This window comes from Suncus etruscus, chromosome 4 (genome assembly GCF_024139225.1).
Source record: "Suncus etruscus isolate mSunEtr1 chromosome 4, mSunEtr1.pri.cur, whole genome shotgun sequence".
Lineage (NCBI taxonomy): Eukaryota > Metazoa > Chordata > Mammalia > Eulipotyphla > Soricidae > Suncus > Suncus etruscus.
In genome coordinates, this window is record NC_064851.1 from 42,179,780 (window position 1) to 42,205,891 (window position 26,112).

The 26,112-nt window shown below is 37.5% G+C and overlaps 2 protein-coding genes across 2 annotated transcripts in view; both read right to left on the minus strand.

Annotated features, from left to right (window-relative positions):
- LOC126006799 (guanylate-binding protein 6-like) overlaps positions 1–26,112 on the minus strand; it is a 150,201-nt gene that overhangs the window by 74,363 nt on the left and 49,726 nt on the right. The gene's annotated exons all lie outside the window — the stretch shown is intronic.
- Positions 1,306–11,285, minus strand: LOC126007040 (guanylate-binding protein 5-like). Its single transcript, XM_049772556.1, is given in 8 exon segments — positions 1,306–1,361; positions 1,364–1,546; positions 2,591–2,833; positions 3,494–3,684; positions 3,946–4,055; positions 6,124–6,251; positions 6,844–7,052; positions 11,233–11,285. Coding segments are annotated over 7 exon segments (1,101 nt in total). The 5' UTR covers positions 7,034–7,052; positions 11,233–11,285.

Consider the following 26,112-nt stretch of genomic DNA (forward strand, 5'->3'; position numbering starts at 1 on the left):
TAAATAATTATTGTAATATGCAACTATTACTGCTGGAGGAAATATTTCTGCGGAGTCCTTGAAGTATTTGAAGTATTCTTCTTCTCTTAATTCTCCTCTTTTCCTCTTCATCTATTTCCTAAAGAGTGAGAAATAAAACATTACTTTAGAAATTATCTTGTCTTTACTAAGAAAGATAGGTCCTGCCTTTTTGCTTTCTGTTTATGTACAATTAAACCTCACTTTTGAGGGTTAGATTGTATACTTTTATACAAGTGTATACAAGTATACACTTGTATAATTTTTCTTTTTTTCTAGCTGCAAAATCATTATAACTTTATAATCCCTGAAATACTGACATTCCAAGAGTTTGAACCTGAATCTCCTTTCTCATTCTCCTTGAACAATCTGAATCACATCCTTGACTTTAACCCTCATTTACACAGATCTAACTGAGAATTTTAGTTATAGCACTATGACGAAAAAACTGCTACAATCACCTGTTTAGGTGACATCTATAATCAGGTGAGGGGTCTGACTCTTACATGAATGCAAATGTTGAACCCACACTTACACATGTGGAGAAAAGTAGAAAGTAGTAAGTTCTAAAATTCAAGGTTGACTCTTCAGTTCTTGGCTGTACTTAAAAAAAAGTCTTGAAGCAATTGTATAGAAAGGTAGACTGGGAAAATCCGGTGCCTCATAAGGGTGCCTACTATGAATTTCATAAGAGATTTGCAAAAGCAAAAACATTGCATCTCCCACCCAATGGTAAAGGGATAATGTGAAATGTTTTGCGATAGAGACGTCTGTCTTTTTGGAACCAAACTTTTTTTGTTTTGTTTGTTTTGTTTTGTTTTGCTTTTTGGGCCACAGCCATTTGGTGCTCAGGGGTTACTCCTGGCTAAGTGCTGAGAAATTGCCCCTGGCTTGGGGGGACCATATGGTACGCCAGGGGATCGAACCGCTGTCCTTCCTTGGCGAGCATTTGCAAGGCTTACACCTTACCTCTAGCGCCACCTCACTATCCCCACCAAACTGTTTTAATTAGAAAAATGGGGATCTTAATTTTCTGTTTCAAAGATATCAGATTAGAATATACAAAATATTAAAAGACAAGATAAAGCCAATTCTGCAAGTTAATAACATGCTGATGCAACAACAATTACTGCATCAATCCACTAATGTACAACGAACTTAACAAGGCAATCTATGACATTTGATCATATTTAATCCCTATGACCCAAGGAAATGACACTAAGAAACAATTAAAATTTTTAAAAGACTGCTACACTGTATTAGAAATATTTTTGACAAGGTTAGTATTTATTCTATGCCAAATATCATTAAGGCCTCTTTTTCACTGGCTCTGTGAAGGTCAGCAGTTCTGAATGACTTTCTGTGGGAAACTTCACCTTCTGGTCCATCTGCTTCGTATAACGGGCAATGGCCCTTTGCACTGCTTCAGAATTTTTGATCTGAGCCAATGCTGAGATTGAGTTTTCCATGCAGGGCAGATCTCTACTGCTGATGGCCTTGGTATAGGTGAGCACCAGGTTCTCTAAATCTTGACAAGGTGAAGAAATTCTTGTATTATTTATAGAAAGAAACAGGACAAGTCATACACTGAGACTGTTAATTTTACCATAAATTGCCTAACATTTTTTAATATTCCATAGTGTTCAATGGAACCAAATAAGTCCTTTGAGAAATTATATGACCAAGAAACCTTCAATTTCTTTCTTTTGGAAAAAAAAAGTATTTAAATGGGAAACTCAAGGTGCCTGAATTTTTGTAGAAAAATAAGAAAACAGTTATGTAATTACTAATATTTATTTAGTTAAGCCTTTGCCTGTTTATTTTATTTTCCCACCCCAAGGTACCTATTCTCTTCAAGATTCTATTTTTTTCTTCAACTTTAGAATGTAAATCTGTTATAAATACTACCCTATTCTGACAAAGCACATACTTAAAAAATTGGACTAGGTCACTTTCGTTCTTTTGGGGGAAACTTTCATATTTGTTTTTGCCATTTACACTTTTGTTTGCACTCACTTTCCTTGTAGCAAAATTTTATAGAGCTTTTTGTATATATAGAGTTTTGATCAAAAATTGGAGCAAGAAGCTCACTTATATTTCTTTTAGAATTCTATCTAGACAACATATGCTTCTCTCCGATGTTTTTTAACAAGGAAGTTCTATTTCTATAAACTTCATACCTTCCTGATCTTGTACATATCAAAAACTATAAAACATATGAATTCATTCTTCTGGTGGAACAAATGCTACAAAACCTGTGGTATTAGTGCACTTCAACAGTAGACCACTTCTGAATAGGAGTTCTTTATTTGATTATCCTTCCAGGTTCTATTTCTTTTTTTATAGTAATTTAGAAGTATTACTAAAAAACACACAAGAAATGTTTCTGGTACTCAATGAATTTAATAAGTACAATATATTGTTGTGTATAACGTATAACAAATAAAAATCTAATATGATTTTATTGTTACAGCTAATTATGCATTTTAACCACTGGCAATGGAAGCTGAGACAAACCAATGTACCTACTACATATGTTGAATTAAAGAAAACTCCTCTAAAAGTTACTCACCAGACCCATTGACCTGAATGCCTGCTGAATGAGTTTTAGTCTTGGAATTTCTGAAGATGTAGGAACAGAAATCTGTCACCTGTAGTACAAATTCAGGATCCAGCTCATTATTATCCAATACCTCAAGCTGGGCAATATTTTTTCTGTGAGCTGGAGAGTCAAAAATAAAGCATTTCCTTCTTGGAAAAAATTTCTGTATACACAGACGGGGCAAATTGAAATTCTGAATACTTTGATCAGTACCTGAAGAAGAAAACAAAGGACACATTTAGTATGGTATTACTATTTTTAAAATGTTTTCCTTCAGTAAATTACCAAGAGATGTTAAAAAATCTGATGAACCCTAAGCAGAAACTTAAAAGAAAAATGGAAGTAAAAGAGTCAGTGAAAGAAAACAATTATTATTTTTCTTCAGAAATGGAGTGGCAAGATAATTGAATATTGAACTATTAATGATCAATTATCAATATTATTATATCATATAATATTAATATATTAATTTTTTTCAGACCACCCCCGTTAGATGCTCAGGGGTTACTCCTGACTAAGTGCTCAGAAATTGCCCCTGGCTTGGGGGAACCATATGGGAAGCTGGGGGATCGAACTGCGGTCCTTCCTTGGCTAGCGCTTGCAAGGCAGACACCTTACCTCTAGCGCCGCCTCACCGGCCCCAATAATATTAATATCATAAATATTGAACTTGTTAAAGTTTGACATCAAACTAAAGATAATTATTCTTTAAAGATAATTAATAAGGTCAATATTAAATTATCTTGCCACCCCATTTCTGAAGAAAATCAATTGATAAAATGAATAAATGTTGGCATATGTAATTTTTACTACCCCACACAAGGCATTTCTCGTGTATTATTCCTCCCACCCTCCTTCTAATGTCCCTGTTACCTTGCTTTGGCCTCAATGAGTTCTCCAGATATTCATCTGCTGTGATAGATTGTCCATCTTGTTCTAAGTCTAGGAAGAAATCTCTCAGAGTCCATGCTAAATCTGGAAAGATGCTCACATCAGTTTCATTTTCAACCACATCAAGTTCAGGTGAGATTGTTCTGAGCAGATCTGACACTTCTGTTACATAACTAATAGGCAACTAAGGAAAACTGGAGGGAATATGATTGAGCATAAGCTTTTATGTAATTTTATGCCTCCCACTAATTTTGTATTCACTTTAGTTCATAACCAATTATTCAAGCAGTGAATATGCCAACTCTTTATTCTTGAGTTTTAATATTTTAATTAAATTTTTATTGTTTTCTTTGATTCATAAAGACTAAATACAGATGGGAAATTAAAAGTGTCTTCTTTGGCTTTTGAGGCCATCCAGAACCACAAAAGGATACTACAGTAGATCAAGGGCTTGCTGGTCAATTTTGTTCATGGTATTATATACAAAGGTGCTACTCAGCAGCATTGCAAGTACAAAGATCTGGGTATCATTCTTGTTGTCACCCTAGAATTCAAAACAAGCATATTTTTCAGAACAATCGACATGTCTTATGGCATTTCCAGAGAAGCAGTTGTTAAAAAAATTCCCTTATCTAAAAATATTAAACAAGACAAAATTAATTGTGAAATCATATGATTGTTTTGTGATTAGTATTGTTAATCTTATATGGACTCATATTATTTATCATTTTTTAGTTTGGGTCCATACCTAACAGAGTGCATAGTACTTATTCTTGGCCTCACGCTCAGGGATCATTCCTGGTAGGTGCAGGGGACCATATATGTTGCCAGAGATCGAACATGGGATGGCAGCATGTAAAGCAAATGCTCTATCAGCTGTACTGTTGCCCTATCCCAGACTCATACTTTTAATTCAGTGATCTCTGTTACAACTAATTATTCATTAAAATTCTGGTAGTTAGGGCCAGAGCAGTGGCGCAAGCAGTAGAGTTTTTGCCTTGCACGTGCTGACATAGGATGGACAGCGGTTCAATCCCTGGCGTCCCATATGGTACCCCAAGCTAGGAGCGATTTCTGTGCTCATAGCCAGGAGTAATCCTTGAGCTTCACCGGATGTGGCCCACAAACCAAAGAAAAAAAAGTCAGGTAGTTAGAGGTAGGAGTGAACGTAGTGGAAAGTGTCTTGGCCTTGCATGTGGTTGACCCATGTTCAATCCTCAGCATCCCATAAGATCCCCTGAGCACTGCCAGGAGTGATCCTTGAGCATAGAGCCAGGACTAACTCCTGAGCACTGCCAGGTGCCCCTGCCCTGGCCAAAAGCAAGTAGTGAGCATATTTAAAATCATGTTTTTGGGTGAGAGCATTTTAGCAGGTGGATGGTAGCACCCTAATATACAGCTACCCTGGATTCATTCCCTGGATAATCCAAACCCATCAGGAGTGACCCCTAAGTGCACAGCCCATAGTAAACCCTGAAGTACTGCTGAATGTGGCCCAAATACCAAAAAAAATCAGAATATTTATTTGTGTAAAATAAAGTTGATTATGTACATAATACACATATACAGGGAATTTATACCCAGGGTAGCTCACATCATTATCTAATCTTCCATAAAGTACTTTCAGATAGGTTTATAATTATGATGTCTGTATTGTAGATAAGAAAACTCAAATACAAATTTAGGTTGGCCATTTTCAATTTGTGATAAATCAAAAGTCAAAGGAGAAATAAAGAAGGAAGTTAAAGAGAAAGATCCAATTATACACAAAAGTCAGCTTATACTAGGATAGTGTGATAGTACAGCAGGTAGGGTTCTTGCCTTGCTTTCTACCGACAAGGGTTCATTTCCTGATACCACATATATTCACCTAAGCCCAACCTGGAGTGGTCTCTGAGCATAGAGCCAAGAATACATCTTGAGCACAGCCGAGTGTGGGCCAAAACCATCATCAACACCACCAACATATTAGTCTAAAAGAAGCCAGCTCATATCACTGATGAGAGCTGGTTGTGTATTTCCGTTCTGAACTCTGAATTTAGTAACTTCACTTCAATAGCCAAAAGTCAATTCTTATGGAAGATCTGGAATACTGGCAAAAACTATAAACCAAGTCTTCCCTGATATCCTTGTTGGTCTTATTGTTAAAATTTACCAGTATAGAAATAGGAAAAATCTCTTGAATTTTCTGCTCAAATGAGAAGATGATAAGACCAATGCTTGGGAAAGGTTTGAGGAGATTTATTCTTGCTTGTTCAAGTCACATCAACTAGTGTCATGATTTGAATTCAATTTCCTCTCAGCCAGAGTCAACTACTAAACACTTGTCTCTGTAGATAGGATTATGACAATTTAATTTGCATTCCATTTCTACGTTTCTATTAACAGTCCAGCTTCACATTATTAAAGATGTTAAATTGTTAAATATATTACAATTCTAGTCCCAATTATGATTCTGGCTTCTCAGTACATTTTCCATTAGATTTTAAATATTGATGGAAGGGGAAGAAAGTTATACTTTGCTCAAGTTAATGATTAAAAAACTAATACAACATTTCTGAAGGATGTGTAGAGATGAGTTAGTTAACCAAAGAGGAATCTTTGATCCTTACCTTCTCTATATCTCCTAATCCCTCTGTATCAAGAAGCACTAAGGTGTGGTTTGGCTTTTCAGGATGAGGCATACACCACATCCAGATTCGCTTGGTGTGAGACTGTATTGTGGATCCAACTAAGGAACCTGCAAAGGGGAGTTAAGTGAATAGGTTGTAATAGAGGAAGGAAGCTGGAAAGTAAGATAACTGAAGTAGGAGTTCAGTTCAGTTTAGAAAAGCTGTCAGAAAGTACACAACAGACCTGAAAAACAAGAGAGGCAAGTAAAACTGTAAGAATATCAAGAACTAAGAAAAAAAGAAAAGAAAAAAAAGAAAGAAAGTATATCAAGAATTACAGGTTGGAAATTAGTTATTCTTTTATTTTACAAGGCTATCAAACTACTAGGCTTATAATATCTCATAATTACATATATATAATTTATTCCACTGATATCCTAGAAAATACTATATATATAAAATATATAATTTATTCCACTGATATCCTAGAAAATACTGTGATAATTGTATAATGATACAAGAAGAGAAAAAATTAATTTTCAGTTAGAAACAGATCTCTGATCTTTATCTACGGGAAATAAGCAGCCAGCTGTGGTCTCAACATTAGCTTTCAACATTACTACACATCTGCAACTTTCTTCTCTCACACCATCATACTTAGTGATTGTTATATGGGTGCATACAAAGAAAATGTACCATAACTTTGCTAGTGTCACTCACCTTTCTTCTTCTGAGCCAGTTTGTTCATAAGGTAAGATTCGCCTGTGCGATAGAGACCTACAATAGCCACCACATCGAGAGGTTGTGTAATAGCAGACAGGATCTTCAGAGCTTCTGGATTGACCACCAGATGTCCATTGTTGTTCTCAATAAGGCACAGGGGGTCTGACATCAAACCCCCTGAGTCCATGTTGATGGTGTGATCTTATCTGTAGGGGGAAGAGACAGGGATAAACAGAAATTTTCAGTCTTCAGGGGTTGGAGCAATAGCACAGTTTTTGGGTAGGGCATTTGCCTTGCACAAAGTCGACCATGGTTCATTCCCACACATTTTATATAGTCTACGGAGCCTACCAGGAGTGATATCTAATTTTTTGTTGTTGTTCTTTTTGGGTCACACCCAGTAGGGGTTACTCCTGGCTCTGTGCTCAGAAATCGCTCCTGGCAGGCTCAGGAACCATATGGGATGCCTGGATTCGAACCACTGTCCTCTGCATGCAAGGCAAATGCCTTAGCTCCATTCTATTTCTCCGGCCCCACCAGGAGTGATTTCTGAGTGCAGAGCCAGGAGTCATCTCTGAACATTACACCTACACATTGAACACACATTAAAACTTGAACACTGCCAGGTCTGGCCCAAAAAGCAAAAAGATTTTTTTTATTATAGTTTTCAAGCAAAGGAGGTTACTACTTTACTTCCTGAACATGGGGGACATACTATTTTTCATAATGGCCTAAGTTTCTAAAGAAAAAGAAAGACATCCAAGAGCATTTATAGTAAAATAAATACAGAGCATTTCATAGGGATGAAATAAAAAAATAGATTGCAAATAAAACTTCTGACTCTTACGATTGATGTATGTTTAGGAAACAATTGTTTAAATTTAATCTAGTCTTAGTTTGAATCTGACTTTTCGCCACTCATTATTTATGTTTCTTAGTTTTTATATCTCTGAATTCCTGGATAAAATCTTTATGACTATTCTTTGAGTGCTATGCTTCTCGTTTTTAACTTTCTCAACTTACTTTACTTAAATTTATATCAAATTTTTATTTCCAAATAATAAACCCATTATCTAGTAAGTAATATTTATTTGTAAAAATATTTAATAGTTATTCATGTGACTTCTTCAATTAAAAGTTTAATACATGATCATGATGGAGAAAGTATATGAAAGTACTTACTGTAATTCTTAATAATAATACTTAAGTATTTATGTTCTAATTTCTAACTATAAATTTCTTTCATCTGAAAAGTTTTGTAAAAAATTTCTAGTTATTTTATATTAAGTAACTATATTAAAACGCCACCACGATTCTTTTTTTGTTTTTGTTTTAGTTTTGGGGTCACACCAGTGGTGCTCAGGAATTACTCTTGGCTCTGTGCTCAGAAGTAGCCACTGTCCAACTTGGTGGACCATATGGGATACCAGGATTTGAACCACCACCCATCCTGGAGTAGCTGTGTGCAAGGAAAACACCCTACCACTGTACTATGGCTCCGGCCATTACATTTCTTTTTTCTTTTTTGTTGTTGTTGTTGTTTTGAGGTCACACCTGGGAGCACTCAGTGGTTATTCCTTGCTCTACACTCAGAAATCGCTCCTGGCAGGCTCGGGGGACCATGTGGGATGCCGGGATTAAAACCACCATTCTTCTGCATTCAAAGCAAACGCCCTATATCCATGCAATCTTTCCGGCCCCTATGTTTCTTAATAAAACTCAATGCAAAAGTAAAATAACAATCATAATCATTAGTTTGGTTGTTTCTTCCTTCTATTCTTTGGCTACATCCAGGATATAGCCATATGGGACACTGGGGTTAGAGGCCTGGTCAGTTGCACAAGACAAGTGCCCTCCCCATTTGTCCGTCTCTGAAGCCCACAAATCCTATTTGAAGTTTTGAAGTAAGGAACAACTGATCTCCTGATCAGTTTTGAAACATGCTCTCTGGATGGTGTTGATCAGTGAATATCACATGATTATTTCTGAAAATAAATGTAAGTAAATATTTATTTTATTTAGTATAGCCCATAACTTAAGAAAGCTTAAGAAAGAGAAAGAGAGCAGTGAAAGTGAAGCCTCATGATGGAAACACAAAACACTGCTTCAGAAGTGCAAATAACATGATTTCTGAAAGAAATATTTCAGTCATACAATTATACTTGTCCTTGGTATTGTGGATAACTTTTTGTGTGTGTTTGCTTTTTTAGGAAGAATAAAAAGTTCCTATTAAAACAGATAAAACTGACATCAAATAAATAGATAAATAAAGTAAATAAACAACCAAAGAAAGAGTAAACAAAATTGCTAGAGAGCATTGAGGGCTGAATTCAACAGTTGTTGAATTAAATGACTCACAATTTAGATGGAAACGAGCAATAGAAACTAAAACCAACACAAATGTCATAAGAAGTGAGATCCTTCCAGGTGGGTTTCTGGGAGGAGCTGATGGGGCACCCTGGGTTTTCCCCACTCCCAGGCCGGCTCCAGAGGTTGGCTTAGGGGGTGGCGTTTGATCTGGGGGGTGGCAGATAACTGCTCAGCTATACTCAGGATGTCACTGGCAATTTCATACCAGTCTACATTTTGAAACCGCGCGGGGGCTACCGCCCCCGCGCGAACATATGCTCCTCCCAACCATCAGTACCCCAGATTTACCCTTCTTAACTTCAGTAACACACAGTTTTAATCTCTGACCAAAGACATACAGTAGATCTTACAAATCCCAGAACTATTTAGAAGGACACAAATCGAACACGTATTGAACATATATGTCTTTTGAATATTTTATGATTATTTTCTTTAACTGCTGTAACTCTCTATATATTCTTCTACCATGATGTTTCTATCCACTTTTCATCTTGTCTTTTCTTTGTAAGCTGTTCAGTAAGGATTGTTGGTGGAACTGTCCCTCAGTTTGATGCCTATGATTGAACTATGTCATGGAAATTGCTGGTCTTGTTCCTATTGCCTCCAGATGCACCAATAACGCTTCATGGCATTGATCCTTGTTTGCATAGACACATTAAAATGGGAAAACACTATACATACAGATTAGTTATTATCTAAAAAATCTCATTACAATGTACCTTACACCCTGAACATTGATATAATGACCTGGCACAGGCCTCAGATGAATGGGCATTCTCCATTCACGCTGGAACCAGGCAAGCTATCTATGAAACATCCAAGGTCTTTTATAGCAACAGTTGGAAGCAGCCCTCTACCAGGAAAGACATTACCAAGGGTCTGACATCGACCTCCTAAAAAGACACTTCCGTTTACACTGAGAAGACGTGACAACAACAATGACCTGTGAGAAGACATGACAACAACAATGACCTGGTCTACAGGACATGGTTCTCTCTATTGCCCCTTAAGTGTGAGGTGAAACGAGAGGATGCTCTGCACCATCCTGACTGCAATATGGGATATGCAGACTCCAGGATCTTTAATACAGAAGCATGATACCAACAATAGAGACTATGTGAGGAATGGAGGTGTATTGCCACTACAGACGATGACTTGAATTGGACAAACTAGTTTGCCTGGAGCCTAGAGTCAGTCCTGTGCCAGGAAACTTCAGGGGTAGGGTCTCCATGTATTTAGACCATAATTTGTCTTTCCATGTCCCTTATGTTTTGGTGGGCCTATGCAAACAAATGCCACTTTAATATCGTTTTTTACTATGTTCCCTTGACTCCAATCCTTAAGAAAAACAACCCACTAAAACTTTTGAGGTTAACTTAAACTAGTAAGCATGTGCATGGAACTAGATAAATGTACTTTGCCCTCAATGTTTAAAGAATTACATAAGTCTAATATCTTTAGATTATATGGTGTGCTGCTAAGAATTAATATGTACTATAACTGGGGATTTGAGGGACAAAGTAATTGTATTGTACATGGGTTCAGTTTTGTTTTTCTTAATGTTCTTTGGCTGAAAGTTCAAGGCTGGGATATCATCGATGGGACTACTGAGAATCCTGTTTATGGGTGATTGGGCTTCCACTGTAACTTTACCCTGTCCTCTTTCTTTGCATCTTTGTTGTCATAATTAAAATAATAAAAAAATAACTAAAAAAAATAAAATAAAAAAAAAAGAAGTGAGATCCTAAAAATCAAAGCTAGATAATCTAGTTGTTTTAAAATAAAGGAGTATGTCTTCTGACAAAATGCAAAAATTATAATAAAACACGGCTGTTTTCCTGAAAGTTGATTTTATTGTTCCCTAAGGCTTTTTACTCATTTCAATAAAACTTTTTCCTTCACCTTAAACTATGTATACTACCAAACTATTGCATCTTATTACTCTTTCTCATGGAAGTAATAGCAATAGTATTAAGTCAGATCCTTAGTATTTTCCCACCCTTGCTCCAATCTTACCTTATAAAAGCAGTAGCAAAGATCTTTTAGAGCTACTTCAGCTCTAAAAGTTCAGCTTGGTAACAGTTTGAGCTCTTCCTCAAAATTTGCTCTTTTTAACTTGTTTACCCAATGGGTTGGGTGGGGATTTGGGGATTTCCTAATTTTATTGTTACAAACCACCCAGGCTTCCTTATTCTCTACATGAAGCTAAATGATTATAAAGAAACAGAAACTGAAAGGAAAAAGCATTTAAACATTTCTGATAGAAAAACTGAGATCATATTTCCTTTTGATTTTTTTTTTGGATTCATTTCCTTATGAAACTTATAATCTCAGTAGTAATACAAGTTCTACACAAAGGGAATTTCTAAATAAAAACAGTTAAGTGTTGCTTGGTGGTTGGGCTGTATTTGTTTGGTCTGATTCTATAGCAGGTAACTTAACATGAAGGGAGGGAAAAAAAAGGGAGGAAGTGACCTTGAGGAGGCAGTCAACCTAATTATATCACCCAGCGAAGTGCCAGTCTAGGCCAAGACTAAGAAAGTCTTCAAAGAACATCGGGACCCCATCTACTTACCACAGATCAGATGAGCCTGTTCTGCCTTATAGGATCCGAGCAGATAACCTGATATATGCTGAGAGTCAAAGACCACCTCTTACTAATGCAAAATGCAAAAGGAAGTTCATTCCAGCTAGCTGGGGCACTCTGTCATACAAGACAAATATCCTGTATGAAACTAACATGCAGGTTATACAGAGTTAAAAGGCTTTAGCAGCCCAAGTATTTCATCGCTTAATATAAACAGTTTCACTTCCACAGTACACATGATTGGTTCAATTTTCATTTTCATTCCCCGAGTCCATCCCTTACACAGGTTCTCATGTCTCACTGATGACCTAACTCCTGCCCCCTCTCCACCCCTTTATCTGATATGATACTATTTGGGCTCAAAAACAACAGCCTTCAGAACAAGGAAGCCTAGGCCTGGGAATGTGAGGGGGAGCATCAGTATCTGAGAAGGGAGGGGGAAGGGGTAAATGAACTTTCACAAGCAACAGGCTTGATGCTTGTAATAGCTTCAAAGTCTGGGAAATTTTCAAGCTGCTTTAGGCTTGTTCCTTAAGGAGAGTTAAGGGTTTCAGGGTCTTTTGTCTAACATGCCCTAATTTGCCTGCTGTGGTAATAAATCCTTGCCACCTTATTTGTCTGAGAACTCAGCCTGGGGTGAAACATGCTCTTTTCAGGAAGGGTAAAGCTCTGACTCCTACTTAGATTTTAAAAGGTTCTTTTCTTTTCTTAACAACAACAACAACAACAAAAACTATTTCAGGAGTTGAATAGTGAACTAAAGACAGTGAGGAGTAAGTGATACATTCAAGAGAGAAGATGGGTTCCTGCAGAGGGGAGGGAGCTGAGGATACTGAGGATAAGAAAGGAATAAAATGCTGATAGTTGAGATGACTACAACACCCACATGGAAAATTGTGCAACTTGCCTTTGCCTTTGCAAGTTTTATAGATTTTTTTTCCCAAACTGCCTCCATTAGGGACTTTCTAGGTAGGTCAGAATCTGATATGAGTCTTGTCAAGGGGAAGAGCTTTAAACTTTTAGTGGTCCATGTTCATGTCTTATCACAGCCTATTTTAACTTCTTCTATTAGAAGTCAAGCCTCCAGAGCTTGATAGCATGGAGGGAGGGCGTTTGCCTTGCATGCAGAGGGATGGTGGTTAGAATCCCAGCATCCCACATGGTCCCCAGAGCCTGCCAGGAGAAATTTCTGAGCATAGAGCCAGGAGTAACCCCTGAGCGCTGCCATGTGTGACCCAAAAAACAAACAAACAAAAAAAAGTCAAACTTCTATAGTATGTAGTTAATTACCTTAAGTTAATCACCTTAAGCACACACCCATTTTATTTTATTTTATTTTATTACTATTTTTAGTTAATGTCTGTCTGTCCATCCATACATCCTTATTCTCACACCTCTCTCCTTTGATCCAGAAGGATGCATTGTTTTCTTTTACTAATGATGTGTAATATTATTTCCCCAATATATAAAGGTGAATCTTATTGAGATTTTATTTAGGTGAAAAGTGCCATGCCTTTTAAAAATTATTGATTACTTTAATGCTCTACATTCTTCAAAAGTTCTCATTATTCCTCTTTTAGCATTTGAGTTTTCTTCACTTAGTTGCTATATAAATAATTCTGTCAAAGTAACCTCATGTGTTAAAGTTGGTTGAATATGCATTTTCTCAACCCTTATAGCACATGGCCTGCCTTCCCTAATTCCCTTATCATGTCTTCCCTAAACACAGAAACACACACCCTGTTTTAATCCCCTCTCGCATCATACCTGATTGGCTTACAGAGTCGCACCTTACTTCCCTTAATATAAATATCAATTTCCCAACTACAATAAATGGAGTTTCTCTCTAGAAATGGCTGGTGGATATTTATTTCTGAGTGCTCTATTCAGCTGAGATTGGACCTAGTCAGTGTCTTCCATATCCAGAATTTCTGACTTCACCAATGACTGACCTTACCAGTGACTTCTACATCTTAGAGTCTGACCTTACCGGCTTCATTTACAATAGGACTTGGCTATACCAGTTAATTTTTCATAGGCCTCTCAGTTGCAGTGTCCACAGTTAGTCTGGCCTCCCTGCTATTTTGGTTGCTTTAAGGTAGGTACCCTGCTAAGTGTACTTTAAGGTAGGTGATAGGGAAACTTCTTGGTTTTATAACTTCCCAAAAATTGATTGATAGACTAATCTGCCTACCTGCTTCAATTCCTCAAATATGGTACATCATTAATAGAGAGGCATTTAAGATCATTGTGGTTGTTTTTTAAACTCCAAACTCTCTTCATGACTATGAGAAACTAATGTTGGCCCACAATAATAGTGAAAAACACTAAGGTATATGTAGATTATGTGCAAAAAGAAAGAGAAAGATAAGATAAAATAAAGAAAAATAAAATAACATTGGAGACGTCAACTTCAATCTCTACACAAAAATAAAGACGTCAAAAAAATCGATCAATTGATAAATAAATATGTGGAAAAATGATTGTTTTGTGCTTTTTTTTTCTTTTCTTTTTCCCCTTGCCTAGGCACAGTAACTATTGGGGATATTATAGAGGGAATTCCCTTGGCCGAGGAGATACACCCCTGAAGTATACTGTCATGGGATTAACTATAGACTCCTTGCATGATCGTTTACTCTCCCCTCCGTGTTTTCGTGGTATATGGAATACTTCTGCTTCATCTTGGATAGTAAAATCAGTCCTCTGTATCTAGAGATCTTGGTGACTGTGCAGCTCAAGGAGCTTATGGAGAAGTCTTTCTTTGTGTTTCTAGCATTTTTGCTTCTTCAGTGTCATTTTAATCCATCTTCTGTAGTTGGTGGTCTTGGTCATTACGTTGCTCCTAGGATGGAGCCTGGGGTAAAGTCTTTCATTATGGGTCCGGAAGACCCGTTCAGTGTGGTTGTCTCAGTCAGACCTCTGGAATTGGAAATCTTGTTTGTTGAACAGATCGTAGACCAAAATCAAGGCTAGAGCTTTTTGGTGCTGTTGTTGTTGTTGTTGTTGGTCCCTGGATGAGTACTGTCCAGTCCTGGTTGTAACAGCCAGTCTTCTGTAGATAGCGACTTGGCTTTTGCACAGATCAAAGGGTGACATGTTTCCTGATTTTGTCTTTTCTTTGGCTGATGAGGAAAGACAACTTGCTCTTAGATCAAGTTGTTCCCATTTTCTCGTTGTCAGGTTATCTATTTAGAACTGGCGCATGTTGGCGTCAGAACAGCATTATGAATGCTCTGGAGGGGATTTGGCTCCTGGAACTGTTGTGGAGATCTCTGTCATTTCTATATCTAGGATCCAGGAGTCAAGGCTGGACGGTCGGTGTCTAGTTCCCTAGAGTTTAAGTTGTTTCCACATGACATATGTTCAAGGTGGGATATGTCCCTGTGTGGTAAACAAATATGAGTTCTTACCCCTAGTAGGTCAGAGCTTATTTTTACACAAAAAATTTCCCCTTTGTTTAATATGTCTTTGCAGGAAGAAGTGGTGCTACATTATATTGCTCTTGGATTTGGGGGTGGAGAGAGAACAAAACAGACACCCGACAAAAACTAAGAATATATATGCTCACACATATCTAAAGAAAAAGAAAGTTTCTTTTAAAAAAAAAATAAGATTATGGGCCCGGAGAGATAGCACAGTGGTGTTTGCCTGGCAAGCACCCGATTCAGGACCAAAGGTGGTTGGTTCGAATCCCGGTGTCCCATATGGTCCCCCATGCCTGCTAGGAGCTATTTCTGAGCAGACAGCCAGGAGTAACCCCTGAGCACCGCCGGGTGTGACCCAAAAACCAAAAAAAAAAAAAAAAAAAAAAAAGATTAAATAAAAGACGTAATTAAAGGAATAAAGTGAAGCCGGGAGAGATAGCATGAAGACAAGGCGTCTGTCCTTCCTGCAGAAGGACAGTGGCTCAGATCCCGGCACCCCACATGGTCCCCTGTGCCCACCAGGCGCGAACTCCGAGCATAGAGCCAGGAGAACCCTCTGAGTGCAGCCAGGAGTGACCCAAAAGAAGCAAAAACAAATCAAATCAAAAAACAAAAACGAAAACAAAAAACAAAACAAACAAAAAAACGAACAAGAATAAAAAAGAAAAAAAAAACAAAGAAAAAGGGAGAAAGTGATACAGGAGATTACATTTGGGGAGAAACAGGATAAGAGGTAGTGTTATATAGGTCTATACTTATGATGAAAGTATAGGCCTCACCATTGTCTTTTGAGATTTCCTTGTGTGGTGTGGGGTCCAGGCAGGTAGATCTTGGTTAGAGTTCTTGAAGTGGGGTACTTTGAAGCTAGTTCCAGTATCAAGCCACAGTCCACATTAGGGAGAGGTGATTAGGAGGGCCACACTGCATGGGTCAGTTGGGTGTTGGTTGTATTTTCTTGTTGGGAACAAGGTCAGAGTTTGAGTGGGTGTCTCTTCACTTGGGTAGTGGGTACTGGCTTGGTGGGGAAGGAGCTCAGTCTTGATGCCTAATGGATTAAGAACTGAGAGTGAAGATTTATGTGGTGAGGATATCAGGGGTGGGATTGAGGGGTGATGGTATAGTCGGATTTCTGGAGAAGGGAGAGGGGTAGTGTATGGGAAGGGTTATACAGGGTTTACGTATGGGTTGTTTGTGGTTTAGGTTTGTCCCTTAAAGAGGATTCCTATCTGTGTGCTCCTGCCCACATATAAACATATAGAAATTAGCTTTGGTGTATATTAATGTAGAGAGGTGAGGAGTGCAAGAGGTGCGCTGAGTACAGAAAGATAGGTAAGTATAGTACTTGTAAGAAAAGGAAACTAATAGATCAACTTTTGGATATGTATAGGTTACGTGCCTCGAGTACTAATCATTGTGTTAGTGAGGTCTATCTATATAGGTGTTTCTTCTTTGCAGTATTGTCCACAGCACCCTATATGTCAGCTTTCCTTTCCTATAGAGGAGGTAATCGTGTGGTTTGTATTTGACATAGATTGAATTGATAGTGAGGAGGAGAAGGTGGAAGAAGAGGGAGACAAGAAGAGAGAATAGGAAAAAACAAAACAAACCAACAATCAAACAACAACAACAACAACAACAACTAAAATACGAAGTAATGAGAAGGGAGGATATAAGAGCAAGTGCATGCTAGTTTGATTGAATGTGTTCAATGCATAGGCCCTATGGTAAAAAATCAGTAGTTCATGGATGTTGCTTCAGTGATCAGTCTGGTCATGTGCTTCAGGTCCAAGAAAAAGACATAATTTAGACACAAAGGATATGTTAAAGAGTTTTATTTGGCCATTTTAATGATTCAAGCAGAGTATTGTGCCTCGTGTGAGTGAGCACCGAGGTATCACCATAGGATGTTCACCCTTTCTATATAGGAACTTCTATGGACAGAAAAACTGAGAGGTTATTTTAAATGTGGTAAGGTTGAGGCATTTACACATAATGTTTTCAGATGTTTCCTTTGCACTCAGTAATTTCCCATCTTAATCTTTATCTGTAATCCTGTATAAAATCCCTATTAAATTATTATGGGCCTTTGTAGTAAAATAATAATTACATACCTGTTATCTCTATGCTGCTGTTTCTGCTGTTGCTGGTTTCTTTATGATATAATGTGTAGTCGGGCTGTGTGTTGTTTTTCTTCCCTTTGTTTTGGGCTCTGCTCCCCAGTATATGATGACGATTACAGTGTTTGAGCTTTCTATCCTGTTACACCCTGTTATTGGTTGTATATCTGGTGTCTATTTTAGGTACTTCTGAAAAGTACTATCATTCTGTGTTAATCTTTAGTCTTCTGGCTTGCTTCATTTAACATAATATGTTCTAGGTCCATCCATGTTGCTGCAAAGTCTGTGATTGTATCATTTCTGAATGCCATGTAGAATTCCATTGTGTATAGATACCACATCTTAATGATCCACTCATCTGTTGTTGGACATCGAGGTTGGTTCCAACACTTGGCTCTTATACAGAGTGCTACGATAAACAATGGGTGCACACATACTTTGGGATGAATGTCCTTCCGAGTTGGGGGTAGATACCCAGCAGAGCAATTGCTGGGTCAAATGGCAGCTCAATTCTGAGTTCCTTGAGTACTCTCCAGATTGTTCTCCATAGGTGTTGGAATAGGGGGCATTCCCACCAGCAGTGGATGAGAGTGCCTTTCATACCACATCCCTGCGAACACAGATTTTTCCCATTATTTTTGATATGAGCCATCCTCACTGGTGTAAGGTGGTACCTCATTGTTGTCTTGATTTGGATTTCCCTGATGATGAGTGAAGGTGAGCATGTTTTCATATGTTTGTTGTCCAACTTTCTGTCTTCCTCGGAGAAGTGTCTATTCATTTCATCTCCCCATTTTTCTATGGCTTTATTTTGTTTTGGGGGTCTCAGCTTTCTGAGTGCTTTCTATATTCTGGATATCAGCCCTTTATCTGATGTGTTGAGTGCGAAAATTTTTTCCCATTTAGTTAGCTGTCTTCTTTTAAGTTGGGTTTCCTTCACCATGAAAAAGCTTCTTAGTTTGATGTAATCCCATTTGTTTATGTTTGATGCTAAAGTCCTTGCCATTGGTGTTCCACCCTCAAAGACTTTTTTTAATATATATGTCTTCCAGTGTTCAGCCTATTTTTCCTCAATAAATTTTAAAGATTCTGATCTAATTTCAAGGTTTTTAATCCATTTTGAGTTGACTTTTGTATAAGGAGTGAGGTATGGCTCAATTTTCAGTTTCTTGCAGACAGTTTTCCAGTTGTACCAACACCATTTGTTAAAGAGACATTCTTTGTTCCATTTCAAGTTCTTGGCTCTATTGTCAAATATTAGTTGACTGTATATCTGGGGATTTATGTCTAGAAATTCTGTTCTAACCCACTGGTCTGAGGCTCTGTTTTTTTCCAGTTCCATGCTGTTTTGATCACTATGGCTTTATAGTATAGCTTCAGTTTATGTAAATAGATGCCACCCAGCTTCTTGTTTTTCAGTATCTGTTTGGCTATCCTGGGTCTTTTGTGGTTCCAGGTGCATTTTATGATTGATTGTTCTAAGTCTTGAAAGAATGATGCCTGGATTTGGATTGGAATTGCATTGAATCTATATAGAAGTTTGGGTAGGATAGTCATTTTGATTGTGTTGTATCTACCTACACATGAGCATGGGATGTTTTCCATTTCCTTAGATTCTCTTCAATTTCTTTCTGAAATGTTTTGAAATTTCCCTGGTATAGGTCTTTCACTTCCTTTGTAAGGTTGATTCCTAGGTACTTGATATTTTTAATGGAATTTTAAATGGAATTGTATTTTTAATCTCTCTCTCCTCAGCTTCATTATTTGTATAGAGAAACGCTACTGTCTTTTGTGTATTGACTTTGTAGCCAGCCACTTTGCTATAATGGTTAAATGTTTCTAGGAGTTTTACTGTGGACTCTTTAGGGTTTTCGATGTATAACATCATATCATCTGCAAAAAGAGATAATTTGAGTTCCTCTTTCCCAATTTGTATTCCTTTGATTCCCTTCTCTTGTCAGATTGCTATTGCAAGGACTTCTAAGATTATATTGAATAAGAGTGGAGAGAGTGGACAGCCTTGCCTAGTTCCTGGCCTTAGTGGAAATGCTTCTAGTTTTTCGCCATTAAGATAATGTTGGCTGTGGGCTTTTCATAGATTGCTGTAAATATCTTGAGGAAAGTTCCTTCTAACCCTATTTTGCTGAGTGTCTTCAACATGAAAGGGTGTTGGATTTTGTCAAATGCCTTCTCTGCATCGATTGATATGATAATGTGTTTTTTGTCTTTCTTGTTGTTGATGTGATGTATGATGTTGGTTGATTTGCATATGTAGAATGAACCTTGCATTCCTGGAATAAAACCCACTTGGTCATGATATTTGATCTTTTTAATGAAGTGCTGGATTCACTTTGCTAAGATTTTGTTGAGTATCTTTGCATCTATGTTCTATGTTGGTCTATAGTTTTCTTTCTTGGTGGTGTCTTTGCCATCTTTGGGGATGAATGTGATATTAGCCTCATAAAGAAGTGGGGAGGATTCCTGGTTTTTTTTTTTTTTTTTGATGGTTTGGAAGAGCCTGTGGAAAAGTGGTAGTAAGTCTTCTCAGAATGTTTGAGAGAACTCACCTGTAAATCCACCTGGGCCTGGACTTTTGTTCTTAGGGAGTTTCTTAATTACATCTCTCAAATTTCCTCTGAGTGATGGTCTGTTTAGGCTTTCTAGGTCTTCCTGTTCCAGTCTCAGAAGATAGTAATCTTCCAGGAATCTGTCAATTTCTACTGGATTCTCTATTAAAAACTGAGTATGGTTGTTCATAATATGATTTCATCATGTTTTATTTCTTGGAGTTCTGTGTAATCTCTCCCCTTTCATTTTGTGATTCTACTGATGTGCCATGTTTTCCACTCTTTTTTTTTTTTGGTGAGTTTTGCCAGTGGTTTGTCTATCTTGTTTATATTTTCGAAAAACCAAACTCCTGCTCTCATTGATTTTTTTGTATTGTTTTCTTAGTTTCTATGTTATTTATTTCTGCTCTGGTTTTTTACTATTTCTTGCCTTTGGTTGTGGTTGGGTTTCTTTGCTGCTGTTGTTCCAAGTCCTTGAGATGATTCTTTAAACTATTGATTTAGTCATTTTTCTTTTTCTTGACATAGGTCTGTATTGCTATTGAGTTTCCCCCTAATTACTGCTTTTTACTGTGTCCCACAAATTTTGACAAGTCGTCTCTTCATTATCGTTTGTCTCAAGGAATCTTTTATTTCTTCCTGAGTTTCTCTTTGATCTAGCTGTTGTTGAGCAGCATGTTGTTTAATCTCCAGGTATTAGTTTTTTTCCATTGCTTCTTCTTGCAGTCAATTTTGACCTCTGTTGCATAGTGATCTGATTAGGGTGCTTCTAATGATCCTTACATTTGTGGTCTTATATAGGTTTTAGATTTGAGTCCTAAGACATCGGTCTATTCTTGAGAAGGTTCCATGAGGGCTTTGAGAAGAATGTGTATTCTGTTTTCTGGGGGTGGAGGGCCCTATATAAGTCTATTAGCCCTAGATCTTCTAATTTTTTATTTAGGGCTCCTATTTCTTTGCTATTTTTCTGTCTGCTGGATCTGTCCAGTGGTGATAGTGGAGTATTGAGATCTCCTACTATTATTACATTTCCCCTTTATGTCTTTATCCAGGTTAGTGAGCAACTGTCTCACATATTTTGCTGACTCTACACTTAGGTGCATAAATATTGATCAGGGTTAGTTCCTCTTGATCTAGTATTTCCCTGATTAATATGTAGTGACCCTCTTTGTCTCTGATCACTTTCTTGAAGTTGAATGGAATTTGGTCTGATATAAGAATGGCTGTCCCTGCTCCTTTTTGTTTTCCATTGGCTTAAAACATTGATTTCCATCCTTTTATTCTAAGCCTATGCCTGTCTTGTACTTGTAGGTGTGTTTCTTGCAGGCAAAAGAAGTCCGGTTTACGTTTTCTAATCCAGTTCTCTACTATGTGTCTTTTAATGGGAGACTTTAGTTCTTTAACATTTAGGGAGATTATTGACAGAGATGACTGTTGTATGACTGTTGTGCAGTTGTATTGTGTAAGGTGGTTGTTGTTACAATTGGAGTTTGGATTGTGTAATTCGTCTCTGAGTAGGTCGTTTAGGATCAGTTTTGTTTGCACAAATACTGCAAGTTTGTTTTTGTTTGAGAATGTTTTTAGACTACCATCCCATATGAATGACATTTTGCTGGGTATTGTACTCTAGGCTGGAAATTTCTTTCTTTCAGTCATTTAAATATTTCATTCCACTCTCTTTTTGCTTAAATTGTTTCAAATGGGAGATCTGCTTTGATTGTTATGTCCCTTCCTTTGTATTTGAGGTTTTTTCCCTATTGCTTTAAGGATTTCTCTTTCTCTCTTTTCTCTCTCTCTCTCTCTCTCTCTCTCACTCTCTCTCTGCCATTTGGATTACTATATGTCTTGGTCGTTGATTTATTAAGGGTCTATTTTATTAGGGATTCTTTTCACTTCCTGGATTTGAACAAAGTCCTCTTTCCAAAGGTGGGGAAGTTTTCTGCTATTGTTTCCCCTAACTACATGTTCTTCCCCTTTCCCTGTTTCCTCCCCTTCTGGTTATACCCTACAATTTTAAAACTATTTCTTTTGTCTTTGTTCATTAAGTACTGGATCTTTCCTTCTGGTGCCTTGCCTCTTACTTCCTTTTTGGTTTCCTGGTCAATTTTGGTTTGCAGTTTTCCTTCCAGTACTACTCTGTGCTTCTACAACTCTGTGATTCTGCTTGTCTGGCTTTTTATTCTGTCTGTTAATTCCATTAATTCCTTTTTTATGGAGTCTCTCATATTCTGTATCAGATCTTCTTTACTTTGGCTAATTTGTTCTCCATTTTTCTTGCACTTGGTGGCTAGTGATTCTCTCATTAACTTTACTATGGCTTGCATTTCCTTTCTCATGGATGCTTTCAAATCTTCATCTCTTGGATCTGTGCGTTTTGATGGACTTGGGAATTTACTAGGGCTTCTCTCTGTATCTCCAGCTCTTAGGGTTCTCCTCAGTCTACCCATGTTTTTTTTTTTTTTTATTTTTATTGGTGTGACTTGGAGAGCAGTGCCTTCTGATTTCGGCCTGCTTTTGCTCCCTGTGGTGTGGGGCTGGGTCCTTCTCTGGATTGCAACTCTGGGTGGGACTGTTGGGTGGGCTGGCTAAGGTTTGGCTTCTAGCTTGCCCTCTAGTGGAACCTGGTTAGTTGCTCCCACTCTCACTGCCAGCCAGTGCAGAACCGCTCCAGACCACAATGGTGGAGGGCGCTGTTGAGCCTGGCTCCCTATCCTCCCCTACCTGGAAGTCAGCGGGCTCTGTCCTGTCCAGGCCTCTACCGGAAAACCCTCCCGTATGTAGTTCCTAGCCCGTCCCAGCAGCGCTGGAGAACTTGGAGTCCTGAGTGGGGAAGGGAAGGGGAGAGAGGAAGAGCCCTACTGTCTGCCATACCCAGAAATCTCAGGGATGTGATTGGGGGAGGGGCGGAGACAGCAGAAGTTTCCTACCTTCTGCTGAACCCAGAAACCTCAGGGACCAATGGGGGAGAGGCTGAGCTAATTTAGTTTTAAATAATATCTTTAATTAAGCACCATGATTACATGTTTCTAGTTGGTTTTAGCTATAAAAAAAAAACACACCCCTTCACCAGTGCAACATTCTCACTTCTTTTACCCCAACACCCCTCCTCCCCAACCCCTGCCTGTATTCCAGGCAGGCATTCTATTTCTCTCCACTCACTACCATTGTTATGATAGTTGTTAATGTCGTTATTTCTCTAACTAAAATCACCACTCTTTGTGGTAGTTTCATTTCATAGGCACAGACCTTCTAGCCCCTCATCTCTATTGTTTTCTGTGTAGTATTAAAATAATATCTTTTTTTTTTCTTTTTATTTTATTTTTTTTGTTTGTTTTTGGGTCACACCTGGCGTGCTCAGGGGCTACTCCTGGTTCTATGCTCAGAAATCGCCCCCGGCAAGGCTCTGGGGGACCATATGGGATGTCGGGTTTCGAACCACTGACCTTCTGCATGAAAGACAAACACCTTACTACCATGCTATTTCTCCAGCTCTGTCTTATTTTTCTTAAAATGCAATAGATGAGAGAGACAATTCTTTGTGTTTCTTTCCCTCCCTTTAACTTATTTCAGCATAATAGTTTCCATGGTCATCCATGTATAGGACAATTTAATGGCTTCATTTTTTGATGGCTGCATAGTATTCATTGTGTATATGTACCAACAGTTTCTTTAACCATTCATCTGTTTTTGGACCTTCTGGATTGTTTCCAGATTCTGGCTACTGTAAATAGCAATGCAATAATATAGGTGTGAAGAAAGCATTTTTGTATTATATTTTTTGTGTTCCTAAGGTATATCCCTAGGAGTTGAGAAGAGATGTTTTGGACGGTTGGGGTGAATAAAGCAGTGTGGCCAGCCAGATTAGATCCCAGAGTCAGAAGAATAGAGACTATATAGTCATGGAAGTGCATTCCAGAGTACCAGGAAAATTCCAAAGTTGAAGTTCTAGAATATATAAAATGGTCCAGGACCAACAACAAGGGAAACAATGGAAAACTCCTCTTCCCCTAGTCTTTGGGATCTGTACTGACAACTTTAAGTATACTGACAGTGCTTGTAGTCAGAAGTTTGCCTGGGCACGGAGATACAAAGAATTTCAGTAAAATAAAAAAACAAACAAACAAACAAAATATGAAAAGGTAACTTGAGAATTGCTCTGCGTTACTCTACTCTGAGTCTCAATACAGGACTTAAGAACAACTTGATATTCTAATTCAACATAACCCAGGAACTAGGTGAAACTCAAAAGCTAGATATCTCTCAGGACAATTAAATTAGGAAAACAATTTGATAATATTATAAATACAAAAATTTTGTTTTCTTATTTATATGCTATTTATTTTTGTCATAAGTTATTTATTTATATGTACATGGATTTATTTCTGTGTTCTCAATTTTGCTTTATTCATTAGCATGTTTTTAAGAATATACTATTAACCCAATACAGTACCATATATGCTATGATTTAAATAAAATAATTTTGTATGCTTTTCTTTCTCTTTAATTTGGATCACATGTGACAATGCTCAGAGCTTACTCCTGGTTCTGCTCCCAAGGTCATTCCGAGTGGTCAGGGCACCAAGCCAGTGAGATAGAGCCTTTGACAACATACAAAAGGAATGTTTAATCTACTTTACATCCTTTCCAGCTCTGCTCTATTGAGAGGAAAAGAAACAATTTCCTAGAATTGGTCCTATTGCACTCATTTCAGTTTCGATCTCAGGTTTTCAGAAAATAACATTTCATGTAGCAAAATAGAAAACCTTTCTACTGGATTATGTTAGACAATATGTGGAAGTTCCTTTAAAATAATAGAACTAGAAAACAGTCTCAACCCCTCTTTCTTGATACTTTTTATTTTTTTGGCCAATTCCAGCAGCGCTCAGAAGTTAATCCTGGCTCTATGCTCAAAAATCACTCCTGGCAGGCTCGGGAGACCAAAAAAGATGCCAGGATTCGATCCACCATCTTTCACCATGGAAGGCAAATGCCTTACCTCAATGCTCTCTCTCTCTCTCTCTGGCTCCTTACTGATCCTTTTTGAAGCTAATTTTGGCATTCATTTTTTTTTAAATCTTTCTACAAACAGACTGGTCAGTGAAGAAAATGTAGTGGGTTTATTAAAAGGGATGATGACTTAAAATAACTAACTTTTAGATTAGATTTGATTCATTCTTCATGTAGTCAGTAGTGTTTTTTTCAATAACATGCCCTGTGCCCTCTTGTTCTGCCAAAATACTATTTTTTCCTAATACAGGTTTGCACCATTATTTTATTTATACAGCAAATGTTTATTTGGTGAAGTGTATGCCGAAACTTAGAAAGGAGGCACAGAAAAACAGTCCCTTTTCTCAAATCAGTATCACTATCTAGCTAAAAATAAATGAAAATTTCTAGTTTGATGTACTTTAGTAAAGAGTGCAAATTATTACTTGTAACCATGTCTCCCTACTTTAATAGGAGTCTAAGTCTATCCATTATCTAGGTCCTTTTGAGTTGGATCTTGTACTGAGTTCTAAAATGTCTTTCTATTCCTATATTCCCAGTGCACATGCCCTGCAGGAAATGGTAAGCCATAAAATAGAGTGCATAAAGAAATCATTTTTTATTATATAAAATGCTGAATAACTTTTATGGAAGATCTGCTTCTCTCCCATGTGAGGGTTTGAGTTCTAAATTGGGCTCAAGGTTAGAACTTATATACACATTACTGGGGGCAGTAAATCAATAACCTACTCATTAAAACTATTCTTGATCAATTGATTGCATTCTCCTTATCCATTATATTTTATATTATAGTCATTGTCTAATTATCTATGGATAGGCCCCAGCGACCTAATCATTTCATCCTTGCTCCCAAATGTCACTGAAGAGCTGAAATTTTTACTTTAATAAAAAAATTTAATGTATTCAAAGACAATGTATCACATAGTTGACAGTTGATAAAATGCATTTGTTTTCTTAATGTCCATTTCATCTTTAATACTATTGGTTGTATAGAAAGGCCCATTGATTTTTGTTGTGTAAATTTTGTAGCTGCCACCTTGCTATATGAGTCTATTGTTTCTAGAAGCTTTTTGATAGAGTCTTTAGGGTTTTCTAAATAGAGTATCATGTCATCTGCAAACAGTGAGAGCTTGACTTCTTTCTTTCCTATCTAGATTACCTTGATATCTTTTTCTTGCTAATCGCTATAGCGA